General features: G+C 45.1%; 1 protein-coding gene across 1 annotated transcript in view; it reads left to right on the top strand.

Moving 5' to 3' along the window:
* Positions 1–19,188, top strand: part of LOC137325639 (di-N-acetylchitobiase-like) — a 42,991-nt gene extending 23,803 nt beyond the window's left edge. Inside the window, exons 7-8 of the mRNA XM_067990905.1 lie at positions 1,158–1,339; positions 18,939–19,188. Coding sequence (XP_067847006.1) covers positions 1,158–1,339; positions 18,939–19,188 — 432 coding nt within the window. The remainder of the gene's footprint in view (positions 1–1,157; positions 1,340–18,938) is intronic.
* Positions 19,189–19,672: the final 484 nt, after the last annotated feature.

Genomic DNA, 19,672 nt, shown 5'->3' on the forward strand with positions numbered 1-19,672 from the left:
AATAAAAAAAAACTTTCAAAAGGGAATTCGATAAGTACTTGAAAGGAAAAGCTTTCCAGAGCTAAGGGGCGAGGGCGGGGGAATGGGACTAGCTGGATTGCTCTTGCAGGGAGCTGGCATGGATGTGACGGGCCGTATGGCCTCCTTCCGTGTTGTAACCATTCTATGATACTATGATTCTGCATCTTCAGCAAAGCTAATCCACTGTAATCAGAAATGTGTGCTTGAGTGTGAAGCATTGTTTCCGACATAGACTGTTGGATTTCATATTAAAAATTAAGCTGACAGTTTGGGCAATTTGGCTTGAATCTAAGACGGAGATCCTCTTTTTGATGCTTTCCTGTCAGGACACCTGTATTTAAATGTCAAGCCCATGGAGGAACTTCGGCTCATTTTCAAAGCTTCGTTGTTTGAACAGAGAGTTAGTCCACAATGACAAAACGTTGGAATTTTAAAAACAAAATCTCTACACTACAGGTAGGAAATAAAAAGCCGGTATCAGTAAAAGTTAAAGAATGGCATTTATATTGTGCTTTATCGATTGTCTCTCTGAATCGTCCCAAATTGCTTCTCACAATAAGTTACTTTGAAGTGCAGTAACATCGTTATATCACTGACTTGAAATTAAGCTGTGGGATGTTAACGGATGAACGCTTAATTCAATCAGTGAACAGTCTCGCGATATTTTAATGATGACATTAACCTATTAAATCATTTGTACTCTATCCCACGCTGTCATTTTTAGAACAACATTTTCATTGATTTTTCCAATTTTAGTAATTTAAAGAATTCAAAAAGTTGACATTTATTCAGATTCGATGTTCTGTTATCATAGTGAAGGCTCAGTGGTCAGATTCTTTCTAAAATTAGTTTCTATTTTGATTCCTAATCAGGTGTGATGTGTAAATGTACTCAGACACTTTACAGATTACTTACAGTTCATGTAATGTTACAGTGCTTTTCACAATCCGTTTCAACTAAGGTTTGGAACAATCCACCTCTTTACCTTTCTTTTCCTCAGCCCACCTGAGCTTGTCTTTTAATGCAAGCATTTTAAATAGTGCTGCTGAAGATTTTCAGCACTGTGTCTCGAACTGTGCATTGACCTAAACCGCTCGCTCCTATCTGTGTAACTCTCTTTTGTTTTCTTATGGCAGGTTAACAATACTTATCATCTGGTCTGGTATGACGATCCGCAGAGCATTTCAATTAAGTCTGCGATCATGAAGAAATTGAGACTCCGTGGCATAGGCATGTGGAATGGAAATATGCTGAACTACAGTGATGATCATTTCATAGTAAAGCAAACTGAAGACATGTGGAATGCTCTTTGCCCTTTGTGAGGAAAATGGCAACCTTGAACCATCTAACCTTAACATAATGTAATCATTTCATTTTGCAAATAAACTCAGCGAAAAGTGAGCTAGCTTCCAACATTAGAAATTAAAGATAACGCAGATCGAGGGAACAGATTTAAAATTTTATCTAGCTAACGATTTCCAATTCAATGAGAAACAAATGTACTAATGTGATTTGTACCACAAGATATGGTCGCTTCAGGCATCTTAAGTTGCTAACAAAGTGCGCCAAACCTGTATTGACTATCATAATGCTTAATGATAGTGCAGGCTAAAACTTCTTGCCACTAAATACTTAATATTCAGGGAACAATTCAGCTTTCCCGTTGGGTAATTATGCAGTTCTGACATGCACATGTGTGCTGTCTGTTTTATGCACATTTTAATTCCTGAATGTTCATTTTTATGATTTTTTTGTCTTGGGTTCTCATTTTTAAGAAAGGAGAGAGAGGGAAACCAGGGAATTATAGACCAGTTAGCCTAACATCTGTTGTGGGGAAAATGCTGGAGTCTATAATTAAGGATAGGGTGACTGAACACCTCGAGAATTTTCAGTTAATCAGAGAGAGCCAGCATGGATTTGTGAAAGGTAGGTCGTGCCTGACAAACCTGATTGAATTTATTGAAGAGGTGACTAAAGTAGTGGACAGGGGAATGTCAATGGATGTTATTTATATGCGCTTACAGAAAGCATTTGATAAGGTCCCACATCAGAGACTGTTAGCGAAGATAGAAGACAATGGAATCGAGGGAAAAGTACGGACTTGGTTCAGAAGTTGGCTGAGCGAAAGGCGACAGAGAGTAGGGATAATGGTAAGGTACTCACATTGGCAGGATGTGACCAGTGGAGTCCCGCAGTGATCTGTCTTGGGGCCTCAATTATTCACAATATTTATCAACGACTTAGATGAAGGCATAGAAAGTCTCATATCTAAGTTTGCCGATGACACAAAGATTGGTGGCATTGTTAGCAGTGTAGATGAAAACATAAAATTACAAAGTGATATTGATAGATTCGGTGAATGGGCAAGACTGTGGCAAATGGAATTCAATGTAGACAAATGTGAGGTCATCCACTTTGGATCAAAAAAGTATAGAACAGGGTACTTTCTAAATGGTAAAAAGTTGAAAACAGTGGATGTCCAAAGGGACTTCGGGGTTCAGGTACATCGATCATTCAAGTGTCATGAACAGGTGCAGAAAATAATCAATAAGGCAAATGGAATGCTGGCCTTTTTATCGAGAGGACTGGAGTACAAGGGGGCAGAAATTATGCTGCAGCTATACAAAACTCTGGTTAGACCGCACCTGGAGTACTGTGAGCAGTTCTGGGCTCCGCACCTTTGGAAGGACATATTGGCCTTGGAGCGAGTGCAGCGTAGGTTTACTAGAATGACAGTGGACTTCAAGGGTTAAGTTATGAGGCTCTAAGCTCTGGAATTCCCTCCCTAGACCTGTCTGCCTCTCCAACTCTCTCACCTCCTTTAAGGTGCTCCTTAAAACCTACCTCTTTGACCAAGCTATTCGTCACCTGTCCTAATATCTCCTTATGTGGCTCAGTGTCAAATTTTGTTTGATAATCGCTCCTGTGAGTACTTTGGCACTTTTTACTACATTAAAGGCACTATATAAATGCAAGTTGTTGTTGTTATTCATAGACAATGAATCACTTTTGTAGTGCAGTCGCTGTTGTAAAGATGGGAAACGCAGAAGCCAATTTGTGCACAGCAAGCTCCCGCAAACAGCAATGAAATAAATGACCAGATAATCTGGATCATGTTTAGTTGTTGGTTGAGGGATCGACGTTGACCAGGACACATTGAGAACTGGTTATTTATCTCACTTGCTGTTTGTTGGACCTCGGCTGTGCGCAAAATTGGTGGCTGCATTTTGCCTGCATAACAACAGTGACTCCACTTCAAAAAGTTATTCATTGGCTGCAAAGTGCCAAGGGCATGAAAGGTGCTATAGAAATGCAAGTTCTTTCTTGAAGGCATTTAGCTCTATTTTAACACAGGCACTAACCCCTTTTAAAATAAGTGGGTGAATATCACAGTTGACTGATGGTCAGAAGAATTCGCTACAAATATGAAGCATTCGTACAATGTTATCAAATTTAATGTACACAAAAGAGAATTGCAGATGAGAGAGGCCACTCGGGCCATCCAGAAAACCCTCAAATCCCGACCCCATTATTGCATCCAGTTGCTACTCAAATGAATCCAAGGATTTTGTCCCAGCTACTGGATCTGGGAATCCATTGCCTCTGTTGATCACTCTTTGAACTCCCTGATACCAGTGCTAATCCCTTTTACTTTGCATCTCATTACGAAGGCTGCAGATATGCTGCAGCTACCAGTCTCTGCCCAGTGCGGTACAGAGTCGGCACCCCAAAGTTATATTGAGTTCAGCCGTAAAGGAGTCCTGTGCATGTCTGGATGGATGCTGGTGCAGAGCTCCACTTTCTGCCAGCTAATGTGTAATGATAGGGAGGGAGTGAATGGGAGCTCCTGCTTCTTCCTAACATTAAAAAAATTCCACAGAAAGTTTGAAAAGTTTTCCGGAGTTTTAAAAAGCTGTTTTGCGTTAGGCTGAAATTGTAGAGCAGCCGGTACGAACTTAAGCTGGTGCAGGACGGACCCCTGGACTGAGGGAGAGGGGACCGGTGGGGGTCTCACTTTACTTGCTTTAAGTACCGTTGGGAGTCAGATTGCTGGCCTGACATCTGAGTTATGCGACTACTACTGTGGATCTTGCTATCACAAGGAGTAGTTGAGGTGAATACCATAGATGCATTTAAGGGGAAGCTGGATAAACACATGAGGGAGAAAGGAATAGAAGGAAATGCTGTTAGGGTTAGATGAGGAGGGGTGGGAGAAGGCACCTGTGGAGCATAAACAGGGGCATGGACCAGATGGGCCGAATGGCCTGTTTCGGTGCTGTACATTCTATGTATGTAATTCTATGTAATACCTTGTTGATATTCATCTGAAAGTGGTTCACATTTTAGCAAAATGGCATCAGATACTGAATCCATAGTTTACGGGTATATTTTGTATCGAGAATAATGAATGAAATGTTTGTGAAAAACTTCATTGACGGCAGCAGATAAGAGCTCGAATTATTGGCCGCTCAAGACCTTGAGCCACGTGAGTAAGTTCCTCTCGTCCCCCCTCCCCTTCACTCCCTCAGTGACCTCATCAACCATCAAACCAATAAAGAACAGTGCTCAACTCACACTGACACAACAGACTGTCAGGAACTTGACAATTTTTTTTGATATTTGAAAATAGACTTTATTTTATCAAATTTAAAGATACACACAGTTCAATGTAAAAAGACACAATTTCAAGCATTGCAGTTCGAACCAATACAGTGCAGATCGTACACACTATGATCCCATTATTAGAAAACACAGTTTTTTTTTTATTCGTTCATGGGATGCAGGCATCGCTGGCGATGCCGGCATTTATTGCCCATTCCTAATTGCCCTTGAGAAGGTGGTGGTGAGCCGCCTTCTTGAACCGCTGCAGTCCGTGTGGTGACGGTTCTCCCACAGTGCTGTTAAGAAGGGAGTTCCAGGATTTTGACCCAGCGACGATGAAGGAACGGCGATATATTTCCAAGTCGGGATGGTGTGTGACTTGGAGGGGAACGTGCAGGTGGTGTTGTTCCCATGTGCCTGCTGCTCTTGTCCTTCTAGGTGGTAGAGGTCGCGGGTTTGGGGGGTGCTGTCGAAGAAGCCTTGCCGAGTTGCTGCAGTGCATCCTGTGGATGGTACACACTGCAGCCACTGTGCGCCGGTGGTGAAGGGAGTGAATGTTTAGGGTGGTGGATGGTGTGCCAATCAAGCGGGCTGTTTTATCTTGGATGGTGTCGAGCTTCTTGAGTGTTGTTGGAGCTGCACTCATCCAAGCAAGTGGAGAGTATTCCATCACACTCCTGACTTATGCCTTGTAGATGGTGGAAAGGCTTTGGGGAGTCAGGAGGTGACTCACTCACCGCAGAATACCCAGCCTCTGACCTGCTCTCGTAGCCACAGTATTTATATGGCTGGCCCAGTTAAGTTTCTGGTCAATGGTGACCCCCAGGATGTTGATGGTGGGGGATTCGGTGATGGTAATGCCGTTGAATGTCAAGGGGAGGTGGTTAGACTCTCTCTTGTTGGAGATGGTCATTGCCTGGCACTTATCTGGCACGAATGTTACTTGCCACTTATGAGCCCAAGCCTGGATGTTGTCCAGGTCTTGCTGCATGCAGGGTCGGACTGCTTCATTATTTGAGGGGTTGCGAATGGAAGTGAAGACTGTGCAATCATCAGCGAACATCCCCATTGCTGACCTTATGATGGAGGGAAGGTCATTGATGAAGCAGCTGAAGATGGTTGGGCCTAGGAAACTGCCTTGAGGAACTCCTGCAGCAATGGCCTGGGGCTGAGATGATTGGCCTCCAACAACCACTACCATCTTCCTTTGTGCTAGGTATGACTCCAGCAAATGGAGATTTTTCCCCCTGATTCCCATTGACTTCAATTTTCCTCGGGCTCCTTGGTGCCACACTCGGTCAAATGCTGCCTTGATGTCAAGGGCAGTCACTCTCACCTCACCTCTGGAATTCAGCTCTTTTGTCCATGTTTGGACCAAGGCTGTAATGAGGTCTGGAGTTGAGTGGTCCTGGCGGAACCCAAACTGAGCATCGGTGAGCAGGTTATTGGTGAGTAAGTGCCGCTTGATGGCACTGTCGACGAAACCTTCCATCACTTTGCTGATGATTGAGAGTAGGCTGATGGGGCGGGAATTGGCCGGATTGGATTTGTCCTGCTTTTTGTGGACAGGACATACCTGGGCAATTTTCCACATTGTCGGGTAGATGCCAGTTTTGTAGCTGTACTGGAACAGCTTGGCTCGAGGCGCAGCTAGTTCTGGAGCACAAGTCTTCAGCACGACAGCTGGGATGTTGTCGGGGCCCACAGCCTTTGCTGGATCCAGTGCACTCAGCCGTTTCTTGATATCACGTGGAGTGAATCGAATTGGCCGAAGACTGGCTTCTGTGATGGTGGGGATATCGGGAGGAGGCCGAGATGGATCATCCACTCGGCACTTCTGGCTGAAGATGGTTGCAAACGCTTCAGCCTTGTCTTTTGCACTCATGTGCTGGACTCGACCATCATTGAGGAAGGGGATGTTTGCAGAGCCTCCTCCTCCCGTTAGTTGTTTAATTGTCCACCACCATTCACGACTGGATGTGGCAGGACTGCAGAGCTTTGATCTGATCCGTTGGTTGTGGAACCGCTTCGCTCTGTCTGCAGCATGTCGCTTCCGCTGTTCAGCATGCATGTAGTCTTGAGTGGTTGCTTCACCAGGTTGGCACCTCATTTTTTGGTACGCCTGGTGCTGCTCCTGGCATGCTCTTCTACACTCCTCATTGAACCAGGGTTGATCCCCTGGCTTGTTGGTAATGGTAGAGTGAGGAATATGCCGGGCCATGAGGTTACAGATTGTGCTGGAATACAATTCTGCTGCCAGCAGATTTCATGAGGTCCAGAGTCAATGTTGAGGACTCCCAGGGCTCACTCCCTCCTGACTGTGTGTCACTGTACCGCCACCTCTGGTGGGTCTGTCCTGCTGGTGGGACAGGACATCCCCAGGGATGGTGATGGAAGAGTCTGGGACGTTGGCTGAAAGGTATGATTCTGTAAGTTTGGCTATGTCAGGCTGTTGCTTGACTGGTCTGTGGGACAGCTCTCCCAATTTTGGCACAAGTCCCCAGATGTTAGTCAGGAGGACCTTGCAGGGTCGACTGGGCTTGGTGTTTTTTTGCCGTTGTCGTGTCCGGTGCCGAGTGGTCCGTCCGGTTTTATTCTTGTCATGACTTTTCGTAGCGAGATTTTACAACTGAGTGGCTTGCTGGGCCATTTCAGAGGGCAATTAAGAATCAACCACATTGCTGTGGGTCTGGAGTCACATGTCGGCCAGACCGGGTAAGGACGGCAGGTTTCCTTCCCGAAAGGACATTAGTGAACCAGATGGGTTTTTACGACAATCCGGTAGTTTCATAGCCATTATTACTGATACTCGTATTTTAATTCCAGATTTTTATTTAATTAATTAAATTTAATGAATTGAATTTAAATTCACCAGCTGCCGTGGCGGGATTTGAACTAATGATTCTGGATTTTAGTCCAGGCCTCTGGATTACTAGTCCAGTAACATAACCACTATGCTACCGTACACATTGTGGTAAAATGTTCCACATTCTTACCACTCACTGACGAAAGAAGTTTTTCCTGAATTCCCGATTGGATTTATTTGTGACTATCTTATAGTTTTGGATTACCTCCAGTTTGGCACTCGGCCACAAGCGGAAAATTACGAACATATGAAGATACGAGAGCTGGAGTAGGCCATTCAGCCCCTCGAGCCTGCTCTGCTATTTGGTAAGGTCATGATTGATCTGATTGTGACCTCAACCCCACTTACCTGTCTACCGACCATAACCTTTGACTCCCTTGTTAATCAGGAATCTATCTTCCTCAGCCTGAGAAATATTCAATGACCCTGCCTCCACCGCTCTCTGGCAAGGGAGTTCCACAGACTCACGACCCTCTGAGAGAAAAAATTCCTCCTCACCTCCGTCTTAAATGGGAGACCCGTTATTTTTAAACTGGTGGCCACTAGTTCCAGTATCTCCCACAAAGGGAAACCTCCTCTCATCATCTACCCCTTCTAGTCCCCTCAGGACCTTGTATGTTTCAATAAGATAACCTCTCGTTCTTCTAAACTCCAGTGTATACAGGCCCAACTTATCCAACCTTTCCTGAAAAGATAACCCCCTCCTCTGAGGAATCAGTCGAGTGAACCTTCTCTGAACTACCTCCAAGCAATTATTTCCTTGCAGCATATGCTAAAGAGGAACAACCTCTCAGAACTTCCATCTCCACAATAGTGCAGGTGAGAGGAACTGAACAACATGAGGAAAAGGAGCTCACATCCCAATACTCCATTCCAAGTGTTGGTGCTCAATACACTTCAAAGGACAACTTAAACTAAATAAACTCTTATTACATGCAACTTTAGAGTTACAGTTTAAAAAAATTTCCATTCAAGGTACCTGGTGTCAAATCAAGCATTTCTACCATGAGACCAGCAAGACTAGATCAGAATATAGTTCCTGAGAAAGAGAAACAGCCCACACTGCACCAGTGTGACATTTTTCCGTTTCCCACACCAACCATCCTGTGTTCTCAAATGAGACTGCCTATTTAGTGCTGCAGTTTAGTTCATCACAGTTTTGTGATTTGGGCCCTTTGAGTTGGACTGAGACTATCAAACATGCATCATCCAAGCTGACACTTTTGTGCAGTAATGAGAGAGTGCTGCATTGTTGGAGGGGTTGACTTTTGGATGAGATGTTACAGTGGATCTAATAGAACGCTGGCAATATTGAAGATCAGGGAGTTCTCTTGGTGTCCTGGCCAACACTTTTCTCTCAACCAACATCAGCAGAAACACATTAACTGTTCATTCATGCAACTTGCTGTTTGTGGGACCTTGCTCTGCACATATCAGCAGAATTGTATTCCAGCACAATCTGTAACCTCAGAGCCCGGCATATTCCACTCTCTACCATTACCAACAAGCCAGGGGATCAACCCTGGTTCATTGAGGAGTGCAGAAGAGCTTGTCAGGAGCAGCACCAGGCGTACCTAATAATGAGGTGCCAACCGGGTGAAGCTACAACACAGGACTACATGTATGCTAAACAGCAGAAGCAACATGCTATACACAGAGCTAAGTGATTCCACAACAACCAACGGATCAGATCAAAGCTCTGCAGTCTTGCCACATCCAGTCGTGAATGGTGGTGGACAATTAAACAACTAACGGGAGGAGGAGGCTCTGTAAACATCCCCATCCTCAATAATGGCAGAGACCAGCACGTGAGTGCAAAAGACAAGGCATGAAGCGTTTGCAACCATCTTCAGCCAGAAGTGCCGAGTAGATGATCCATCTCGGCCTCCTCCTGATATCCCCACCATCACAGAAGACAGTCTTCAGCTATTTCGATTCACTCAACGTGATATCAAGAAACAGCTGAGTGCATTGGATACATCAAAGTTTATGGACCCCGACAACATTCTGACTGTAGTGCTGAAGACTCGTGCTCCAGGACTAACGACGCCTCCAGCCAAACTGTTCCAGTACAGCTACAACACTGGCAACTAACCAACAATGTGGAAAATTGCTCAGGTATGTCCTGTCCATAAAAAGCAGGACAAATCCAATCCGGACAATTACTGCCCCATCAGTCTGCTCTCAATCATTAGCAAAGTGATTGAAGGTGTCGTCGACAATGCTCTCAAACGACATTACTCACCAAAACTTGCTCACCGATGCTCAGTTTGGTTCCCGCCAGGACTACTCAGCTCCAGACCTCATCACAGCCTTGGTCCAAACATGGACAAAAGAGCTGAATTCCAGAGGTGAGGTGAGAGTGACAGCCCTTGACATCAAGGCAGCATTTGACCGAGTGTGGCACCAAGGATCCCGAGTAAATTTGAAGTCAATGGGAATCAGGGGGAAAACTATCCAGTGGCTGGAGTCATACCTAGCACAAAGGAAGGTGATAGTGGTTGTTGGAGGCCAATCATCTCAGCCCCAAGACATTGCTGCAGGAGTTCCTCAGGGCAGTGTCCATGGCCCAGCCATCTTCAGCTGCTTCATCAATGACCTACCCTCCATCATAAGGTCAGAAATGGGGATGTTCACTGTTGATTGCACAGTGTTCAGTTCCATTCGCAACCCTTCAGATAATGAAGCAGTCCTGGACAACATCCAGGTTTGGGATCATAAGTGGCAAGTAATATTTGTGCCAGATAAGTGCCAGGCAATGACCATCTCCAACAAGAGAGAGTCTAACCACCTCCCCTTGGCATTCAACTGCATTACCATCGCGAAATCCACCACCATCAGCATCCTGGGGGTCAGCATTGACCAGAAAATTAACTGGACCAGCAACATAATTTCTGTGGCTTCAAGAGCAAGTCAGAGGCTGGGTATTCTGTGGCAAGTGACTCACCTCCTGACTCCCCAAAGCCTTTCCACCATCGACCAGGCACGAGTCAGGAGTCTGATGGAATACTCTCCACTTGCCTGGATGAGTGCAGCGCCAACAACACTCAAGAACTCCACACCATCCAGGACAAAATGTTGGTGTTCAGAGGGAATTAGGTGTCCTGGCACACAAAACACAGGAAGTTAACATGCAGGTACAGAAAGCAATTGGTATGTTGGCCTTTCTTGCAAGGGGGTTGGAGTCCAAGAGTAAGGAAGTCTTGCTACAATTGTAAGATTCTCAAAATTCACAGATCTCCCAAAACTCGGAGAAAAACCCCAAAGAAAAGGACTTTGGAATTTACCTTTTACCTGAGTATGGAAAACTTTGACCATTGACTAAAATCCTAAGATGGAAGGATAGGTGAGAGGTCACCAGACGAATCCACAACACACACTGTGGAATGTGGGAGAATGACTGCTTCAGACATGTCTCTGTTTTAATGCAAAACCTACAGCAGGTGGTCAACACTCACTGCCATTGAAAGAGGCTACTGCTCCAGACATGGTGGGGCCACATCTTTGTTTTAAAGCAAAACCGATCAACACCTAGGACGTTGGATACAAAAGGAAGCCTTGAGTGACAAGCTCGAAAAATAGGAATTAACAATGACCAATTGGGAGAAGCAATTGCAACATGATGAGGGAGCATCAAAAAGCCATCAAAGATTCTTAAGGACTTTGTCTGAACTGTTTAAACAGGCATGAAGTGTTTTTTTCAAAGTGACGAAGGCCGTTGTAAGAGAGGGATATAGAAGTGGAAAATCGAAACCTCTCTCTCTCTCTCTGGTTCTTGCTGGCGCTTGTGTGCTGCTTGTCTTGTTCTGGCTGTCTCTGGAAGGAAGAGCAGCTTCAGCGAACAACAAGGCGAGGGGGCAACAGGAAAGCAGTTCGACAGGGAAGGTCAGTAGCTCCAGAAGCAGGCTGACACACAAGAAGAAACCAGAGCAACAGCCCCAGTGACCATCAGACACCTCGCGGCAACAAGGGCCTTACGAAACAACCAACCGAATATTGCCACTAACCATTAACTCTGGCCCTTTAGAGTCCAACTTAGCTAGTATAGTGGGATTTGGAGGGGTGAGGTATCATTCTACTATAATTTCCCTCGTGTGTACCGAAGTGTTCCCCATTTTATTAGAGTGTTAAGATTGTTGTGTTGTATTTTCTCTCTTGAATAAAGGTCAAAGTTTCTTGCACCAAAACCAGTTGTCTGCTGCACTTTGTCACAACTAAGTCCAAGGTTGAGAACGCAGGGAGTGGGAGCGATTCGAACTGCTCAGAAGTCAGAGGCGAAGCTGACACACACCACCACCCCCTACAAATTGTACAGGGGCTTATGGAGACCACACCTGGAATACTGTGTGCAGTTTTGGACTCCTTACCTAAGGAAGGATATACTTGACCCCTGGGGACGGTGCAGCGAAGGTTCACTCCATTGATTCCTGGGATGAGAGGGTTGTCCTATGATGAGAGATTGAGTACAATGGGCCTATACTCTCTGGAGTTTAGAGGAATGAGAGATGATCTCATTGAAACATATAAGATGCAGAGAGGGCTTGACAAGGTAGATGCTAAGAGGCTGCTTCCCCTGGCTGAAGAGTCAAGAGCTCGAGGGCACAATATCGGGATAAGGGGTCAGCCATTAAGGACTGAGATGAGGAGCAATTTCTTCGCTCCGAGGGTTGTGAATCTTTGGAATTCTCTACCCCAGAGGACTGTGGATGCTCAGTCGTTGAGTACATTCAAGGCTGAGATGGATAGATTTTTGAATCGAGGGGAATCAAGGGATATGGGGATCGGGCCGGAAAGTGCAGTTGAGGTCGAAGATCAGCCATGATCTTATTGAATGGCGGAGCAGGATCGAGGGGCTGTATGGCCTCGTCCTGCTCCTATTTCTTATGTTCTTATGTTCAAATAGCATAGATGCATTTAATGGGAAGCTGGATAAACGCATGGGGGAAAGCGCTAGAAGGATATACTGATAGGGTTAGATGAAGAGGGGTGGGAGGAGGCATCGATCATTTGGGCCGAATGGCCTGTTTTGGTGCTGTCCATTCTGTGTGTGTAATTCTATGTAAAACCTTGTTGATATGCAACTGAAAGTGGTTCACATTGTTACAAAATGGCAACAGATACTGAATCCATCGTTTATGGGGAAATTTTGTATCGAGCATAATGAATGAAATGTTTGTGAAAAACTCCAATGACGGCAGCAGATAAGAGCTTCACTCCCTTAGTGACCTCATCAACCATCAAACCAATAAAGAACAGTGCTCCACTCACACTGACACAACAGACTTTAAGAAACTTGATAATTTTTTTTCTATTTCAAAATACACTTTATTTCATCATATTTAAAGATACACACAGTTCAACGTAAAAAGACACAATTTCAATCAATATAGTTCGAACCAATACAATGCAGATCGTACACACTATGATCTCATTATTACAATTCAAAACACAGTACATAGCATCGAATCCATTTTGTACAATACAACGTGGGATGGCCTTACTCGGTGGCCTTTCCCCATAGAGCCTTTGCTTGGGCTGCACTTGCTTCAGTGCATCCCGCAGCATCTACTCCTGGACCTTGGAATGTGCCTGTTAGAAACACTCGGTCGTGGACAGCTCCTTCAGCTGGAAGACCAACAGATTTCGGGCCAACCAAAGGGCCTCCTTCACCGAGTTGATAGTTTTCCAGCAGCAGTTGATATCTGTCTCGGTGTGTGTCCCTGGGAACAGGCCATAGAGCACAGCGTCCTGTATTACCCAGCTGTTGGGGATGAATCGGGACAGATACCAACGCATCTCTCTCCATACCTTCTGCGCGAAGGGGCAGTCCATCAGGAGGTTGACGACGGTCTTGTCCCCGCTGCATCCTCGAGGGCAGCTCGCGGTGGCACTGAGATTTCGTGCGTGTTGGAAGGACCGCACTCGGAGGCCCCTTCTCACCACCATCCAGGCTACATCTTGGTGCATGTTGGTCAGTTCTGGTGACAAGGGGTTCTGCCAAATGGTATCGACCATCTGGTCAGGGACTACCCGATCAGATCCACCCTCTCCTTTCCCTGCAGGACTCCCAGAAAGTTCCATGACAACCACCAATAAAGAACAGTGCTCTACTCACACTGACACAACAGACTGTAAGAAGCTCACCAATTATGGTACAGAGGCAGGACACAGGGATTCAACCTTTGTGGGATTCTACTTGTAGGAACACAGGAATGTACAGGAGAGAAAAAGCCGATTTTGGACCATCTGGTCATTTCTAGAGTTTAAAAAGTAGAATACACAGATCCCTCAATTGAATTACCCACCATCTGACCTGCTCTTGTAGCCACGGCATTTATGTGTTATTTGTGACTTTGATTAGAGCAGATTCTGTGCTGTGGCAGGAGTGGAAACCTGATTGAAGGGATTAAACCATGGAGTTGCGTGAAAGGTGAATTGAGATTTGAGAGGCAACAACACGCTCAAGGAGTTTGGAGATCAAACAGGGGTTGGAGATGGGGTGGTAGTTTGCAAGGACGGAGGGGTCGAGGGTGAGTTTTTGAGAAGGAGGAGTGATGATGTTGGTTTTGATAGGGAGCGGGGTGGGGGCAGTAACCTGAGGAGAGGGAACCATTTCCAATGTCAGCTAGCATGGGGGCCATGAAGGAAAATTGGGTGGTCAGCAGTTTAGGGGTAAATGGAGCAGGAGGTAGGTCTCGTTGACAAGATGGGCTCAGAAAGGGCTTGAGGGAAGACAAGGGAGAAACTAGAAAAAGATCCGGGGTCATATTCAGTTGCTGACAGAATACTTTCAGTAATTGTTTATTCCTATCGACATAAATGATTCACAAACAATTTGTTGCTAAGAAATAAAAACTTGTTGGCCGATTTGAAAGAACATTTCAGAATGTTGAATTTCCTGGACAGTTAGTCCATCTTGTTATGAACACTGTAGTTCAGAATTTTCACATTATTCTAAATTCACAAATGAATATCAAGTTAATGTGTACACTCTGCATCCTCCTTCAAGACAAGGTAGCCGTGTGTCTTTCTGCTTCAGTACACCTGCACAAACAATCACTCTGGGAATCTACTGAGCGACTGAGGTCCACAGAATTCTTATTGAAGATCGTAACGTCAGGCACGGTGAAATCTGTAAATAGAAAAATATGGGATTAATGACAGAACCACAATAGAAAATGGAGATATTTTTAAAAGTGATGATTTTCCCCTCTGCATTTCAATACCATTGTTATGATTGTAACCTCAAAAGTATCTGGACAGATCTGTACATTGAGTGATGTATGGAGGAAAAAACTCAGACTCACAGATTGCAGTGATGTGTCAGCAGGTGATGACTGTCTATTATGCTGTGCTTTTAAAAAAATGTTTGTTCAGAAAACTTTCCACAGTCAAAGTGGACAGTTGTTTACTTTGGCATTGACTTGAAAGAAATGCAAGGAGAGAGGCTCAAAGACATCTGCCATGGCTCTTCCTGAATGCTTTGCGTCTGTCTTCACAAAAGAGGGGGACGATGCAGACATTGTAGTTGAGGAGGAGTGTGAAATATTGGACGGGATAAGCATAGTGAGAGAGGAAATATTAAGGGGTTTAGCATCCTTGAAAGTAGATAAATCACAAGGCCAGCATGAAATGTATCCCAGGCTGTTACGTGAAGCAAGGGAGGAAATAGCAGAGACTCTGACCATCATTTTCCAATCCTGTCTGGTTCCAGGCCTGGTGCTGGAGGATTGGAGGACTGCTAACGTTGTAACATTGTTTAAAACGGGAGAAAGGGATAGACCGAGTAATTACAGGCCAGTCAGCCTAACCTCATTTAAAAAGGCACGGATTAATCGAGGACAGTCAGCATGGATTTGTTCAGGGAAGGTCGTGTCAGACCAACTTGATCGAATTTTTTGAGGAGGTAACAAGGAGGGTCTATGAGGGTAGCATGTTTGATATCGTCTACATGGATTTTATCAAGGCTTTTGACAAGATCTCACATGGCAAACTGGTCAGAAAAGTAAAAGCCCATGGGATCCAAGGGACAGTGGCAAGTTGGATCCAGAATTGGCTTTTTTATTATTCGTTCATGGGATGTGGGCATCGCTGGCAAGGCCAGCATTTATTGCCCATCCCTAATTGCCCTTGAGAAGGTGGTGGTGAGCCACCTTCTTTAACCGCTGCAGTCCGAGGGGTGAAGTTTCTCCCACAGTGGTGTTAGGTCGGGAGTTCCAGGATTTTGACCCAGCGACGATGATGGAACGGCGATATATTTCCAAGCCGAGATGGTGTGTGACTTGGAAGGGAACGTGCAGGTGGTGTTGTTCCCATGTGCCTGCTGCCCTTGTCCTTCTCGGCAGTTGAGATCGCGGGTTTGGGAGGTGCTGTCGAAGAAGCCTTGGTGAGTTGCTGCAGTGCATCGAAGCAAAGGGTAATGGTCGACGGGTGTTTTTATGACTGGAAGGCTGTTTCCAGTGGGGTTCCGTAGGACTCAGCACTAGGACCATTGCTTTTTCTGGTATATATCAATGATTTTGACTGAAATGTAGGGGGTATGATTGAGAAGTTTGCAGATGACACAAACGTTGGCCGTGTGGTTGATGGTGAGGAAGAAAGCTGTAGACTGCAGGAAGATATCAATGGACCAGTCAGGTGGACAAAAAAGTGTCAAATGGCATTCAATCCGGAGAAGTGTGAGGTAATGCATTTGTGGAGGGCAAACAAGGCAAGGGAATACACAATAAATGGGAGGATACTGAGAAGTGTAGAGGAACAGAGGGGCCTTGGAGTGTATGTCTACAGATCCCTGAAGGTAGGTCAGGTAGATAAGGTGGTTAGAATCAGAGAATCACAGCATCATAGAAAGATTATAGCATGGAAGATGCCATTCAGCCCATTGAGTCCGTGCCGGCTCTGCATCAGAACAATCCAGTTCGTCCCTCTCCCACGCCTTATCCCCGTAGCCCTGCAAACATTTTCCTTTCAAGTACTTTTCCAATTCCCTTTCGAAGACCATAATTGAATCTGCCTCCACCACCCCCTCGGGCAGTGCATTCCCGATCCTAACCACTCGCTGTGTGAAAAAGCTTTTCCTCATGTCACCTTTGGTTCTTTTCCAATCACCTTAAATATATGTCCTCTGGTTCTTGACCCTTCTGCCAACCCTATCTACTCTGTCGAGACCCTTCATGATTTTGAATACCTCTATCAAATTTCCTCTCAACCTTCTTTGTTCCAAAGAGAACAACCCCAGCTTCTCCAGTCTATCCACGTAACTAAAGTCCCTCATCCCTGGAATCATTCCAGTAAATCTCTTCTGCTCCCTCTCGAAGGCTTTCACATCTTTCCAAAAGTGCGGTGCCCAGAACTGGACACAATACTCCAGCTGTGGCCGAACCAGGGTTTTATAAAGGTTCATCATGACTTCCTTGCTTTTGTACTCCATGCCTCTATTTATAAAGCCCAGGATTCCATATGGTTTTTAACCACTTTCTCAACCTGCCCTGCCACCTTCAAAGATTTGTGTGTATACACCCCCAGATCTCTCTGTTCATGCACCCCTTTTACAATTGTGTCCTTTAGTTTATATTGCCGCTCCTCGTTCTTCTTACCAAAATGTATCACCTTGCATTTTTCTGCATTAAATTTCATCTGCCACGTGTCCGCCCATTCCACCAGCCTGTCTATATCCTCTTGATGTCTATAACTATCCTCCTCACTGTTCACTACATTTCCAAGTTTTGTGTCATCTGCAAATTTTTTAACTGTGCCCTCTATACCCAAGTCCAAGTCATTAATATAATCAAGAAAAGCAGTGGTCCTCATACCAACCCCTGGGGAACACCACTGTATACCTCCCTCCCATCCGAAAAAATAAACGTTCACCACTATCCTCTGTTTCCTGTCACTTAGCCAATTCTGTATCCATGCTGCTACTGCCCCTTTTATTCCATGGGCTTCAATTTTGATGACGAGCCTATTATGTGGCACTTTATCAAACGCCTTTTGAAAGTCCATATACACCACATCAACTGCATTGCCCTCATCTATCCTCTCTATTACCTCATCAAAAAACTCGATCAAGTTAGTTAAACACGATTTGCCTTGAACAAATCTGTGCTGGCTTCCCCTCATCAATCCACACTTGTCCAAGTGACTGCTAATTCTGTCCCAGATTATCGTTTCTAAAAGTTTCCCCCCACCGAGGTTAAACTGACTGGCCTATAGTTGCTGGGTTTATCCTTCCACCCTTTTTTGAACAAGGGTGAACATTTACAATTCTCCAGTCCTCTGGCACCGCCACCGTATCTAACGATGTTTGGAAGATTATGGCCAGTACCTCCGCAATTTCCACCCTTACTTCCCTCAGCAACGTAGGGTGCATCCCATCCAGACCGGGTGACTTATTTACTTTAAGTATAACTAGCCTCTCTGGTACCTCTTCTTCAACAATTTTTAATCCATCTGGTATCTCAACTATGTCTTCCATTACTGAGACCCTGGCAGCATCTTCTTCCTCGGTAAAGGCAGATGCACAGTATTCATTTAGTACCTCAGCCATGCCCTCTACCTCCATGAGTGGTTCTCCTTCATGGTCCTTAATGGCCCCACCCCTCCTCTTACTACCCCTTTACTGTTCACATGCCTATAGAAGACTTTTGCATTCCCATTTATGTTGGCCGCCCATCTATTCTCATATTCTCTCTTTGCCCCTCTTATTTCCTTTCTCACTTTCCCTCTGAACTTTCTATATTCAGCCTGGTTCTCGCTAAGAAGGCAAATGGGATACTTTCCTTTATTGGCCGAGGCATAGAATTTAAGAGCAAGGTGGTTATGCTTGAACTGTATAAAACACTAGTTAGGCCACAGCTGGAGTATTGCATACATTTCTGGTCATCACATTACAGGAAAGATGTAATTGCACTAGAGAGGGTACAGAGGAGATTTATGAGGATGTTGCCAGGACAGGAGAATTTTAGCTAAGAGGAAAAATTAGTTCGGCTGGGGTTGTTTTCTTTGGAACAGAGGAGGCTGAGGGAAGATTTAAATGAGGTGTATAAAATCATGAGGGGCCGAGCGAGAGTGGATAGGAAGGACCTCGTTCCCTCAGCAGAGGGATCAATGACCAGGTGGCATAGATTGAAAGTAATTGGTAGAGGAGAGTTGAAGAAAAATGTTTTCATCCAGAGGGTGGTGAGGGTCTGGAACTCACTGCCTGAAAGGGTGGTAGAGGCAGAAACCCTCATTGCATTTAAAGGGTACTTGGATATGCACTTGAAATGCCACAACCTACAGGGCTATGGACCAGGAACTGGAAAGTGGGATCAGGCGAGATGTCTCTTTATTGGTCGGCACAGACATGATGGGCCGAATGGCCTCCTTCTGTACCGTAAATTTCTATGATTCTATATTAGGGTATTCCACTGTCACATATTAACAAATTCTGAACTATATTTTGTTGCAGCAACTTTCAAAGTCTGCCTGCAGTGAGTTGCACAATAATGAATCAAGGAATATCTTGCGATGATGCCGACTGCAGCATTCCCAGCGACCTGGATATTCCCACCCTCCCCACCTCCCATCACATCAGGGAAGGCCTCCAGCAGATCCTTGGCCGCACTGCCACTGGTAATGCAACCCACCTAGCACTGCTGACCACAGAGGTCACCAGGAGAGGGGTGGTGGTTATCCCTGGGCAGCAGCTGAAGACCTGATGAAGCCTCTTTTGGAGGGTCAGGGCCCCGGTAGTGGGCAACTCTCCCTCTGCCCAGACCCCAAGAATGTACCTTGCTTAGGCCTCAGCAACCTGCCCAACCCTCGTCGACAGAGGGAAATTCGGGAAACCGTGGTGTGATATCCTTTCCTCTTTCTCAGAAGTCGGATTTTCTCAGTATTCTCACATATATATATTGCGCTATTTTCTCAAATAAATACATTTGTAGAAAAGAAATGACTCTATTTGTGCAATTCACCACTCTAAAATGATACGAACATTTATCCTAAAGTAAGTAAAAGAAGAAATTCAGGATCTGAAGTCTTTATTGCTTGTTACCTGATAAGTAATGCAGAATAGGCAAGTTAACAGGTTTGCAGGAATGTGAAGAGGTTACTGAAATGTAAATCTGTCACCAATATCCCTTTAGGAGTGGAAAGGCCACTCATCACTTGGACTTGGAACTTGCTGGTTCAGAGGTCTTT

The sequence above is a fragment of the Heptranchias perlo genome, chromosome 9, assembly GCF_035084215.1.
Source record: "Heptranchias perlo isolate sHepPer1 chromosome 9, sHepPer1.hap1, whole genome shotgun sequence".
Lineage (NCBI taxonomy): Eukaryota > Metazoa > Chordata > Chondrichthyes > Hexanchiformes > Hexanchidae > Heptranchias > Heptranchias perlo.